Source organism: Hemitrygon akajei, chromosome 12 (genome assembly GCF_048418815.1).
Source record: "Hemitrygon akajei chromosome 12, sHemAka1.3, whole genome shotgun sequence".
Classification (NCBI taxonomy): domain Eukaryota; kingdom Metazoa; phylum Chordata; class Chondrichthyes; order Myliobatiformes; family Dasyatidae; genus Hemitrygon; species Hemitrygon akajei.
In genome coordinates, this window is record NC_133135.1 from 73,510,864 (window position 1) to 73,524,679 (window position 13,816).

At 38.8% G+C, this 13,816-nt stretch overlaps 1 protein-coding gene across 1 annotated transcript in view; it reads left to right on the plus strand.

Annotated features, from left to right (window-relative positions):
- Positions 1-13,816, plus strand: part of LOC140737212 (potassium channel subfamily T member 2) — an 879,580-nt gene that overhangs the window by 383,202 nt on the left and 482,562 nt on the right. Inside the window, exon 13 of the mRNA XM_073063510.1 lies at positions 11,750-11,813. Within this exon, the coding sequence (XP_072919611.1) occupies positions 11,750-11,813 (64 nt within the window). The remainder of the gene's footprint in view (positions 1-11,749; positions 11,814-13,816) is intronic.

The window sequence follows — 13,816 nt, forward strand, 5'->3', positions numbered from 1 at the left end:
AGTAAGGCCAGATTTTACAGAATGCTTTGAAAATGAAGAATGGCTGCAGAAACTAGCCTAGTTAGTGTGGATTTTTCATTATATGATCCAGCTGAACAAGTCTCTGCAAGGCCCTAGAGAAAATGTTTTGACTTCAAATGACAAGATTCTTTGATTTGAAAGGAAACAATCTTTTGAAAAATCATGTTGCAAAAGGAAATCTTGAAATGTTTCCACTGCTGCTTGGGGTTGAGAGGAAGGATATCAGAAAGTCTCATTCAAAACTACTTGGAAGAACTTCAGAACAGTATTGAACCGTATGTTTCCTCCCTTTCAACTCAAGTATAATACTGAATGAGGGAGCCTTTCTCTGAATCTTCTGCTCAGCTTGAGAACTTGACTTTGAGGGAAGAGGAAGAACTTGGTGAGCTGCACTCTGATCATGCACTCAAGATGAGATTTCCCTTCCTGCTCCTGGACAAGTTCTGGATATCTGTGAAGGAAGAGTATCCTGCCATTCTTAGGAAAGAAATTGACATTTTGCTGCAGTTTTCAACTTACATACGTAAGCAAGCTTTTTCTTGCTTAACAAGCATCAAGAGCAAGGATAGAAATTGTCTTATTTCAGTTGAAGGTGAAATCTGTGTGCTAACTCAAATTTGACCCAGAATTGAGAGTTTTTGCAGCAAAAAGCAAGCATGGGTTTCATATGCTAGGCCTATATTTGAGCCTGATTATGTCACATAGTAAGAAAATGCTTTTTTGATGTCTTCTATAAAATTGTGTCTTAAGCTATATTTTTATTCATATTGCTTTTGCTTTTTAGTAACTTCACTTTTCAACAATGTCAATAATTTTTTGTAAATAGCATTAAACAAAATCAATTTACAACCTTTATTTAAATTAACTCTACCAAGCCTATGTTTAGAAAATTAAATACCATTTTAGCTTAAGCTAGTTATTTAACAGAAATTTGAGTTTTTAAAATTTATGAAAAGGGAAGAAAGAGACTAATTTCAAGGAAGGTAAGCTAAGGTTAACTACCTGTTTTTACCAAGAAAGGTTGGCTAAAAATTCAATCTCCACTCAAAAGAAGATTGATAGTTATTTTTGTGTTATTATATCTACAACTTACTGATCATGTCAATGTACTATGAGCTGTAGATATAATAATTTTTATACAAAGGTTCCCTGAGACCTGAAAATTATTTCAAGAGTTCCTTCAGGTCAAAAAATTTGGGAAAGGATGTGGCGGTGGAACGAACCCAAGTGCTGAAACGGGCGCAGAGGCCGAGTAGGGAGGCATTATGGTTGTAGCAAGTGTGGAATTGGTGCCAAGGGAGTCTTTACCCGGAGTCTTGGTTTTAGTAGAAAATTCAGGAATGATGCTAGACTAGAACTGATAGTTCCAAGAACCATGGAACGAGATTACTCGTACATGAGTCAATTAACAAACTGGCAGCTCCTAGTTGTGGTCACAGGAATTTTATACTGCATTTGCTGATGGAAAGTGGGTATTTGTAGTTAATGGAACCTGGGAATGATTGGGAACTAAATGAGGTGATTGAGGCCCAATTCCTGAGGAAAATAACCAGGTGGGTGATTGCCAGAAGGAATCGTGACCGGCTGTCCTAGATCAACTTCCCTGGCCTCCATTAGGGCATCCATTATGCACCTTTTTAGGATGCAGTTCCATCTCTCAACCATGCCAGAACTGAGTTCCATATGAAATGTAAAAATTCTTCTTGACCCCTAACAACATGCTAGCCCTCATCACCTTTTAAGTAAAGTGTATCCCTTGATCCAAATCAAGGATTCCCCACGTGGTTATTACCTCTTCAGCTAGCACATAGGCTACCATCTCAGCAAAGAACACTTTTCCCCCAACCTGGTGAAGCGAAAAATGAATCATGAAACAATACCATTTACCCATGGACTGGTGTAATGCTCCTGTGAGGTCAATCTGAAGTTGCTCCGTGGACCTCTAGGCTGTTGCTGACACCCTGGTTAGATTGTAACTTTTTTCTGGCTCACATGTTATGCATTATTGGCAGAATTTAGTAATATCTCACCACTTCCCTGGTCACCAACAGTATCTTTCTAGCTGGGTCCTAATCTTATCCCACCCTATATGAACTAAACCATGGTAGGTTTTTTTTACAATGTATATCTGATCCACTCTAGGCTACCAAATATTAATTTTCTTGCCACATTCCATCATCCTTTGCACCACTCCTACTTGTTCACAAATCCACTTTTCCTTTGATGACAAACCCTTTTGTTTTACCTTAAACCTTCTTCACCTCCCTAACCATCACTACCTCCTGATTCCTCCATAATTACTTGATCAGCAAATGTATTTTCCCTTCAGGGGTGTTTACCCTTCCACACACCATCTTTATGACTTCCGCTTCCCGGGTCAGCTTAGAATCAGGTTTATTATCATTGGCATGAGATGTGAAATTTGTTAACTAAGCAACTGCAGTTCAATGCAATACATAATCTAGCAGGGAGAGAAAAACTGATAATAAATAAAATATAATAATAAATAAGCAAATCAATTACACATATTGAATAATTTTTTTTAAATGTGCAAAAACAGAAATACTGTATATTAAAAAAAGTGAGGTAGTGTGGTAGAGGGGAAGAAGCTGTTCTTGAATTGCTGAGTGTGTGCCTTCAGGCTTCTGTATCTCCTACCTGATGGCAACCGTGAGAAAAGCAGCTTTGGCTAACTTTCTCCATTTCTTAATGTTGTATATGTCTTCCTGATGGGGGTTATATACACCTTCTTGCTCAAATTGCCTTGCAATCATGTACAACTCCAAAACTATGTACTGTCTATAAAGATATTCACCTATGTCCTTTACCTAATTTCAGGACCTCTGTTAGCATTTTAAGTTCTTCCACTTGTGTTGACCTGTAGGCTTGGATGTTTTCCTCCTGTCATTATGTTACCTCCTTTATCCACAACAGCCCATTGCATTCGTGGAGTACTGACAAGATACTTTCTGTATCTGTCCACTAACAAGGTCAACACACCAAAGTTCAAAGTAAATTTATTATCAAAGTCATATGTCACCATATACAACCTGAGATTCATTTTCTTGAGAGCATATTCAATAAATCCTTAATAGAATATTAACTATAACAGAATCAATGAAAAACTGTACCAACTTGGGCATTCAACCAGTGTGCAAAAGACATAAAACAGTGCAAAAACAAAAAAGAACTAATAGTAAATAAATGAGCAACAACTATCGAGAACATGTGGTGCAGAGTCCTTGGAAGTGAATTCAAAGGTTGTGGAAACATTCCAGTGATGGGGCGAATGAAGTTGCCCCCTTTTGTTACAAGAGCCTGATAGTTGAGAGATAGTAACTGTTACTGAACCTGGTAGTTTGAGTCCTGAGGCTCATGTATGTTCTTCCTGATGACAGCCAAGACAACAACCAAGCTTGTTTGGTGATCACTACCTTGTGGTGAGTGAACAATAATGTTGTTACTATTATTATAGCCTTTTCATATTTGCTCTTCTGTTGTTCCTTCCACCAAGTAACTTGCTCAGGAATTGTTCCATCCAGATTTGTTATCATTTGGTATCAACTCTGGGTCTGCAGGAGAGATGCCCACACTTCTTCTCCAGCTTCTTTGATTTCCCCCATGGCTATGCCTTACAGTGTCTGCATACCTTAGTGCCTGCGATTCTTGCTACCTGAAGCTGTTTATCAAATAAATTTGGCCAGTTAATTGATTCCTCAAATCAGCTGCAAACCGTAACCACTTGAATTCCAGCTGCCAGTTACTTAGTCATCCCAATCTCATGTTCCCCAACACCAAACTCCTCATGCTCCAAGATCTCTTTTTACCACAACTTACAGTCACTGTCAGCTATGGGGTTATCCCGTGACCTAACAGGATGGTATCTCAGTCATGCCTACCCACCCAAGAGCCTCATAGTCAGTTGCGACCCAGTGGAGTAATCTGCTGATTACGCAGATTGTAGGAGCAAACTGAAAGATCACACGGTTGTTGTTCAAATAACAGGCAATTTATTTAAAACTGGTGTGCACCAGGAGATCATCCAAAGCTGATATGCAGTACTTGAGCACGTGTTTGACATTAGCTTTACCTTCCCGGTTGACGAGCTTACCAGAAAACCTGCAGAGTGGTGGCTACAGAAAGAGTTCGTTGAGGAGCACACTGGATCGTAATTACAAAATAGAATGATTATTCACAGATGGAACAACAAACCCATTTTCTATTACAATAATGGGTGCACATTAGTGAAGTATCTGAAACCTGGTTGTTGTCACTGAATTCCATGTCTGGGGTTCCCTGTTACAACATTAGCACAATCTACATCACTATTTACTAATTATTAGCCCTCAAAAATTTTCCCCTATAATACTTAATATTTGAATGGAGTTATGTTACTCATCTAATTTTGGACCAACAAGATAGGAAATCAGACTGTGGTAATGGTGGTGTTAACAAGGGGTCTGGTATTGTCTGTCAAAACCTAAATTTGGACATGTTTTTGGTGGATGTGACAAAGATTTGGGACTCACTGTGTCTAGAAATCCATTGGGTAGAAAATCATCTTTGCACAAAACAAATGTTACTGGATCACCTGCTGTTTTATCAGTGATTGAACTGAAAACTCTTGTTCTGTGCCTTTGTTACCTACAGCTGAGCTGCAACAATTTCTGTCACCTGCCTTGAAAATCCAATACATTAGTCGAGCACAATCATCCCCATCCATTTGCTAAGCTATAGTGACTTGGTGGTCTTTGTTTTTGGCTTTGATCCTGATTCACAGTGCTACTTGGACTTGCCTTTGGATTTAGTATGTCTTATCTTTTTGAAGACTGCAGCTTAGGGAGGAGGGGGTATGTGAGGGCTACAGGATGGTGGAGTCGATATCCTTTTGTATCAGATTTTCATCTGACAGTGACTGCCTTGCCATATCTAAACAAGGATCTGAATCTTTCCCTTACACTGATGTTGCTTCAATGCATTTCCAAATAATGTCTGTGCAGAAGGTGAGCATGGCAATTTGGTAAATTAACAACATGCATTCTGAATCCACAGGGCATTACTGGAATAAAACAAATTGCTCTTCTGTGTTGCAGAAGGCAATCATGATTTTTTTATACTCGACGCCTGGAGAAGCTTCATAAAGCAATTACTTTACTGGGATGTGTTTTGTATTTTGTCTAGACAAACCTGCACTTACATGAAAACTTCAAGAACAGCACACAATTGTCTGCCAAGACGATTTTCCTGACCAAATAGAGGTTTGAAACTTTCCCATTCACTATGCAACTTCAAACACCAGCATATGTTTAAACAGCAATTGAAGACGAACAGATTCCAGGAAAGTTTTAGAGTTGCTATCGCTGAGAACATTATATTTTCACCAAATGAACTGATGGGGATTTGCAAAGTAATTTGCATCTCAAAATTAGAACCCAGAGCATCTTCCCAGAAAATGCATCCTCAAGTTCTGAAATTGACAACCACAAATGCTCATATGCAAGCCAATATCTTAACAGGTAGCCATGAGAGCTTGATTCTGGGAAATACTGATTACCTAATTCATAAGCATTTCTCTCATACAACTACATAATAGTTGTTGCTGGGCTAGAAAAGAATTCCAATAATTATGCATTGTCTTGGTATTGGATCAAATCATCCATTTCAATGACTGCTGTCAAGTCCAGGAACTTCAGATAGGCAGCATCCTACATCTTGAAAGAAGTATGTGAAATTCAAAATTATCCTGTTGCTATCTGTATATTAGATGATCTAATATTTAATAAACAAATTAGCAAGGTGTAGCTTATGATAAATTCTAGATTTATTGTGGATTCAGTACTCATAATGTATTCTAACACTTTACTCAATCAAGTTTCTGTTTGTTGATTCCACCAAAAGAAACATTCCTGATGCCCATTTTTCTTTCTTTTTGTATTGGTTATTTCCTGATTTCCTCTTCAATTTCTCTTTCTCAATACAAAAAAAATCCACCAAGTACACAAACAATTCTTGCAAATTAAAGCACTTACATTTACACCCCACTAACATTCTGAAAGAAAGTGTTATTGCTAAGGCATCAAGCTGACCATTGTGTCTAAATCCAGGTATGTAGTTAAAGCTTTGAAGACATTTATTAGAAAGTTTCTGTGGAGAATGGTTACATATGCATGAAAAGACTGTTGAAAATTGTGTCTCCTCTTACAACAGAGGCAATTGAGGATCAGAGGTGTTCATGGGAATGTTCACAATGTGTTTTCATAGAGTGAGTGGAAATAGTTTCCAATATCATAATCAAGTAGCATCAAGTAACCAAAAAGGCAAAAGAAACCAGAGAAAGCTTTTACTTTATGTGCAATACGTGGGAAGAATTTCAAAAGCTTCCTAACGAGAGGCAAATAGTCCAGATTTTCAAAGAAATGATGGGTGTTCTGTCCCAAAGAGCCAGCATTTCCAAGATTGCAGTAGAGGCAAGTGCTGAACTTACTGCTGACTGCTCATATGTTAGTCTGGTAGTGCAGCATGAAGTTGTGGCAGTTTTCCAGCACTTATGCTGGGGAATCCTATCAAACTTGGAGATGAACAGCTGTGTGGGGACTTAGATCTCTAACTATTTAATTTCATTTGAATGTTTCTGGTATTTTTGATATATTCTTTAAATTTTGAGATGATTCTTAAAGCATTTAATTTAATTATTTTGTTATTTTTAGAATGTTGTTGAATTTTTCCAAATGACAGAAATATTTGGTTTTCTTGAAGCTTTATTTGTGGCTGGCCATTAGTCTGTTCAACATCTAACCCAAGTCAACATAGAACATTGACCTCTACAGCACATTACAGGCCTTTCAGTCCACAATGTTTTGCCGACCATGTAACCTACTGTAGAAACTGCCTAGAATTTCTCTACCGCATAGCCCTCTATTTTCCTAAGCTCCATGTACCTATCTAAGAGTCGCTTAAAAGACTCTATTGTATCCACCTTTACCACCATCGCTGCCAGTGAATTCCACCCTCTGTGCTCTGTGTGAAAACTTGCCTCTGTCATCCCCCTTGTACCGACTTCCAAGCACCTTAAAACTATGCCCCCGGTGTTAGCCATTCTAGCCCTGAGAGATGCCTCTGGCTATCCACATGATCAATGCCCCTCATCATCTTATACACTTCTATCAGGTTACCCCTTATTCTCTGTCATTCCACAGGGAAAAGGCCAAGTTCATTCAACTTATTCTCATAAGGCATGCTCTCCAGTCCAGGCAGCATCCTCGTAAATCTCCTCTGCACTCTCTCTTATAGTATTCATATCCTTCCTGTAGTGAGGTGACCAGAACTGAACCAATGGGTCTAACTAAGGTCTTGTATAGCTTTAACATTGCTTCACGGCTCTTGAACTCAATCCCACGGATGATGAAGGCCAACACACCACACACCTTCTTAATAACACTATCAACCGGTGCAGCAGCTTTGAGTGTCCTAAGGACACGGACCTCAAGATCTCGCTGTTCCTCCACACTGCCAAGGTCTTAATTTAATATTATATTTTGTTTTCAAATTAGACCTACCAAAATGAACCACTTCCAACTTATCTGGGTTGAAGTCCATCTGCCACTTCTCAGCCCAGTTCTGAATCCTGTCAATGTCCCACTGTAACCTCTGACAACCCTGCACACTATCCACAACATGCCAACTTTTGTGCCATCAGCACACTTACTAACCCACACTTCTGCTTCCTCATCCAGATCATTTATAAAAATCACAAAGAAGAAGGGTCCCAGAACAGATCCCTGCAGAACACCATTGGTCATGGTCCTCCGCGCAGAATACCAGCCATCTACAACCACCCTTTACCTTCTATGGGCAAGCCAATTCTGGAACCACAAAGCAGGGTCTCATTAGATCCCATGCCTCCTTACTTTATGAAGGAGCCTTGCAAGGGGAACCTTATCAAATGCCTTACTAAAATCCATATGCACTACATCCACTGCTCTATCTTCATCAATATATTTTGTTGCATCCTCAAAGAGTTTAACCAGGCTCATAAGCCATGACCTGCCCTTGACAAAGCCATGCTGACTATACCTAATCTGATTATGGTTCTCCAAATGCTCATAAATCCTGTCTCTCAGGATTTTCTCCAACAAATTGCCTATCACCGAAGTAAGACTCAATGGTTTGTAATTTCCTAGGTTATCTCTACTCCCTTTCTTGAATAAGGTCGATTTCATTTCTTGCTTAATATTAGTAACTGTAGATACAACAAAAATGAACTCTGAAATTTTGTAATACCGTAGATTCTGTACTACAGAGCGCACCTGATTAAAAGCCGCAGGCTCTAATTTTAGAAAGAAAATCAATTTTGTACTTGTACAAGCCGCACCGGATTTTAAGCCGCAGGTGTCCCACGTTGTAATATGAGATATTTACACAGAAAGATATTACACGTGAGGATTTTTTAACTTTTAATTAAATCCGTATGGTAACATAAACAAATACATATTGCAAATGCTTTTTTTCGAACCGTGCCTGTAACACGGCTACTTTTAAATATACATACGTATCAGTAACACACAAATTACGTTGCGTATACTTTTTTACTGAACAGTGCACGAACAACATTCCAATATCTCCTAACGACTGGTAAAAAAATATATACTGCAGCCTACCAGGAAAAGTTATTGATCGCCTTTAACTTAAAAGCAGCGTTTTCACTCGGGTCTAATGCCGCTCGCCCCCACCTTCCCGTTTATCGCAAACCGGCATTTTCCCACAAGACGTGGCGAAACCGGATGTGACGTCATAGCATCCTGGGATGTAGTACAGAAAACAAATATACTTAAAACACTTCTAACTTTAACTAGAAAATACTAGAAAATGAATTACTAAGTGAAAATATTATAAACTAAATAACTGCCATAAAGGCAGCACAATGCTTTTCTTCGAGTGTTTTCCATGTTGATGAGGGTGAGTACAAATGACTGATTTACAATAATTTAATTGTGAAAGTGCGCTTGATTTATCGTACAATTTCATTGGACCTCTGTGAACTACTCATCAATTTTATTGGTCTACTGTTACGAGGCAAAATGTTTTTGGCGGCATGAAAAAAAACCATGCATTAGCCGCACCGTAGTAAAGGCCGCAGTGTTCAAAGCTGTTCAAAGCGTGGGAAAAAAGTAGCGGCTTATAATCCGGCATCTACGGTACTTTTGTCTTCCATGTCTACTTTTGGAACAATCTCCAAAACAGCTCAGCAGATATCCAGATCTTTAACTTATATTTGATGAAAGATAAATGAGAAAGATATCTCATTAGAAATGTTGAAGTTGAAATAATAAAGCATTCAGACATGGGGGAAGAGAAAATAGAGTGGAAATTTCCATTGTATAGACAAGGCAGAAGGGAAACTGTGTTAATGTGCAACTAAGTAATATTGCTACACTCTGTTGACCTGCAAACCACCAGTGGGGATCTATGAATGCTACATGGATATATCATTCATTGGTTAATTCTGGTAAGGTGGCAGCACACTCAACCGCAATGGCTTCTACGGGACCAACAAAAGGTGTTGTTATCTTTTTATGAAACCCCTTTTGACCGGGTATCTCTGGAAATGTGGCTCCTTAGCCCTTCACTGACAGCCACTGGATTCCACAATGAGAAACCCACCTTTCTCAGGCTCCTTACATCTAGTGTGTATTTGACTTTGGTCCTGCCAAACCCATCACCCACACAAACCCCGGCTTGTGTGAATGTTCTGTGATTTACTGCCCCCTGCAATTACCCATCGGCAAGAAATGACAGACCGTACACTGCATACGATTATAAAGAAAGTATATTTATGAACGTTAACCAAAGAATTAAAGAACAGAAAGAAAAAAACTAAACGGGCCCATTATAATTAAACAGTCAAATGTGCACATAAGTTGGAGCTCATCTTGGAGTTGTCTGTAACTCAAATGCTGGAGCGTTGGTCTGCATGAAAGCATGCACCATCTTCCAAATGTTGCACAAAATACATCTCGAACAAATAAGCTCTCCCATGGATTATTAGTCCTTCCTCCTAGAAGCCATTCATCTGCAGAAAGCACCTTCTGCAACAGGAATGGCATCTTAAGCCATCCTCCTTCCTGTCTTCACCCAGTTCCAGCCAAAAAAGACCTTGACCCACCACAGTGTCCCGCACAAAACCTCTCCACCCAATGTTCTCTAGAACTTTCTCCCAATTCCACCATCCTGATTGGCTGACAGCACCTTCCTAAGTTGAACAACAAAGCCCCTTAACTCAATTCAAACCAAAAGGGCTGAAAGCAGAACAGACTGGTCTTACACAACTGCTAAAATGAAATACCGCAGCATAGCAGTAAAATTCTTAATCAGGGTGTTAGGTTTAAGCATTTTTTTAAAATTGCAAGATCCTGCTGGACATTAAGAACTTAAAGTATTGCAAGTCTACCCCATCAGTGAGTTTCTCATTAGCAGAGAAACTGGAGGAGCTGAAGGTGTTGCCTTCATCAGAGAGGTGTTGGTGCGTAAAGGTAGCGTACAGTCGAAGTCGAACAGCTAGTGATCTTCTTAGTCGCATTTCTTGTAAGACCCTGTTGGACGTTGTTAATGTGGAATGCTGCAAGTCCAATTATATGCTTTATTAGTAGTTGACAGAGCAGCTGTGTGGCCTTGGTCATAGTAAAGACTAGGCCTCAAGCCACAGTGTCACCTGTTTACAGCTGCCCAAAAGAACCAGTGGTGTCAGTGGCATCCATGCTAGAGTTGGTGCTGGCCCCCTGTGTTCCCTTGGCAGAAGACAATACATATTGTGTTTGACTGCACACTCTGGCAACATTTGTGGACTCAGGGACTTGGGGCTATATTTTAATTGTGTTACCTTATCTTACTGCTATCTTATATATGCTATATGTACCTTGTGCTATGTGTGACTATTGGTACTGTGTTTTGCACCTTGGCCCTGGAGTAATGCTCTTTCATTTGTCTGTATTCATGGATATTCATGTATGGTTGAATGACAACTAAAATTGAACTTGATCTTGAATTATGTCCTTACCCCTTTTATTTCCTGAATGTAAGTACAGTATTAATGTTAGCAACTCATTTGCAATCAGTATCTCTTCATAAGTGGGAAATATGCTTTTTCTATACTAGAAGATAATCATGATTGACATTAATTGCTATATCATATATATAAGTTGAAAACAGAATGGGAACTTCCTTTTAACTAATAAGTTGAGTCATCCAGGAAATAATATAATGAAAGGAGTGATTTCCATGTTGAATTGAAAGCTGAAAGCCATATAAATTTTGCTGGCAAGCTTTATAACACTGACTGAAATCCCCTTATATATTATTGTATGTACGAATCACTTCAAAATTTGTTACTTTTTTATGTATACTGATTGAAGTTGAAATTGAAAATAGCATTGGACAGATAGATGATTTTTTCACTTGACATCCATGGGGTTTATTATCTCTGTACTGTTCAACGTTCAAAGTACATTTGTTATCGAAGTATATATTTGTCACTATATATAACTCTGGGATTCATTTTGTTGTGGATGTACTCGATAAATCCATAATACAATAATAACCATAATAGAATTAATGAAAGACCACACTACTTGGTGAATGTATTTGCAAATGTATCATGAATGTATTCATGTTTCTCAAATATTTGCCTTTCTTTTTCTCCATAAATCCTGCCTTCCTTTACAATGTGATTCAGAATGGATGATGCTGAAGCTTGCTTTATCCTTAGCAGTCGCTATGAAGTTGACAGGACAGCTGCTGTAAGTTGTGTTACTTTCAGAGAAATATCTACTACATAGTTTCCAAAAGGTAAAAAAGGTTATGTGTTAGAATGGTGTAAATTAACTGGAACATATAAATTTTCAGTTGGTGTAGACTTTCTCAGCCAAATGGCCTCATTACTGCCAGCCTCAGATAAATTCCCTACCTATTGTAATTCAGGATATAGTACAACAGAACCCAGACCAGGAAAAGTATTTATTTCCTGCAATATAATCTGATAACCGGGATACCTCCGTTTTCCTGTCAAATAAGAACTGAGTTATATATGAACATTTCAACAATTGTGATGGAAAGTCCAAATTAATTCCTAAATGATTTCTCAAAGTTCATATGTAAAGTCTGAGAACTGCTCTCTGACTTGTAACTGTTTATCAGCCTCTATCTTGCATCATTTATTGACAGAGAAAACAGATGGAAATGATGGAAGTAGTCACGATCAGCTTGTGAAAATTTAGGTTTTGATATTCTATGCCTCCCTTTCAGGGAAGCAAATCTTCTACATTTACCAGCTTTCAAAATAACCCAATATGATCTTGCCAATTGTGGAAATGAGGATAAAGTTAACTTCAGCCATTAGTTATATAACCATATAACAATTACAGTACAGAAACAGGCCATCTCGGCCCTTCTAGTCCATGCCGACGCTTACATTCACCTCGTCCCACTGACCCGCACTCAGCCCATAACCCTCCATTCCTTTCCTGTCCATATACCTACCCAATTTTGTTTGTACTTCAAATGACAATACCGAACCTGCCTCTACCATTTCTACTGGAAGCTCATTCCACGCAGCTACCACTCGCTGAGTAAAGAAATTCTCCCTCGTGTTATCCTTAAACTTTTGCTCCCTAACTCACAAATCATGTCCTCTTATTTGAATCTCCCCTACTCTCAATGGAAAAAGCCTATCAATGTCAACTTGATCTATCCCCCTCATTATTTTAAATACCTCTATCAAGTCCCCCCTCAACTTTCTACGCTCCAAAGAATAAAGACCTAACTTGTTCAACCTTTCCCTGTAACTTAGGTGCTGAAACCCAGGTAACATTCTAGTAAATCTCCACTGTACTCTCACTATTTTGTTGACATCTTTCCTATCATTCGGTGACCAGAACTGTACACAATACTCCAAATTCGGCCTTACCAATGCCTTGTACAATTTTAACATTACATCCCAACTCCTATACTCAATGCTCTGATTTATAAAGGCCAGCATACCAAAAACTTTCTTCACCACCCTATCCACATGAGATTCCACCTTCAGGGAATTATGCACCATTATTCCTAAATCACTCTGTTCCACTGCATTCTTCAATGCCCTACCATTTACGATGTATTTCCTATTTGGATTGTTCCTACCAAAATGTAGCACCTTACACTTATCAGCATTAAACTCCATCTGCCATCATTCAGCCCACTCTTCTAACTAGCCTAAATCTCTCTGCAAGCTTTGAAAACCTGCTTCATTATCCACAACACCACCTACCTTGGTATCATCTGCATACTTACTAATCTAATTTACCACCCCATCATCCAGATCATTAATGTATATAACAAATAACATTGGACCCAATACAGATCCCTGAGGCACACCACTAGTCACCGGCCTCCAACCTGACAAACAGTTATCCACCACTACTCTCTGGCATCTCCCATCTAGCCACTGTTGAATCTATTTTACTACTTCAATATTAATACCTAACGATCCTAACTAACCTACCATGTGGAACCTTGTCAAAGGCCTTACTGGAGTCCATATAGACAACATCCACTGCTTTACCCTCGACAACTTTCCTCATAACCTCTTCAAAAAATTCAATAAGATTTGTCAAACATGACCTTCCACGCACAAATCCATGCTGACTATTCCTAATCAGACCCTCTCGATCCAGATAATTATATATACCATCTCTAAGAATACTTTCCATAAATTTACCCACCACTGACGTCAAACTGACAGGCCTATAATTGCTAGGTTTAC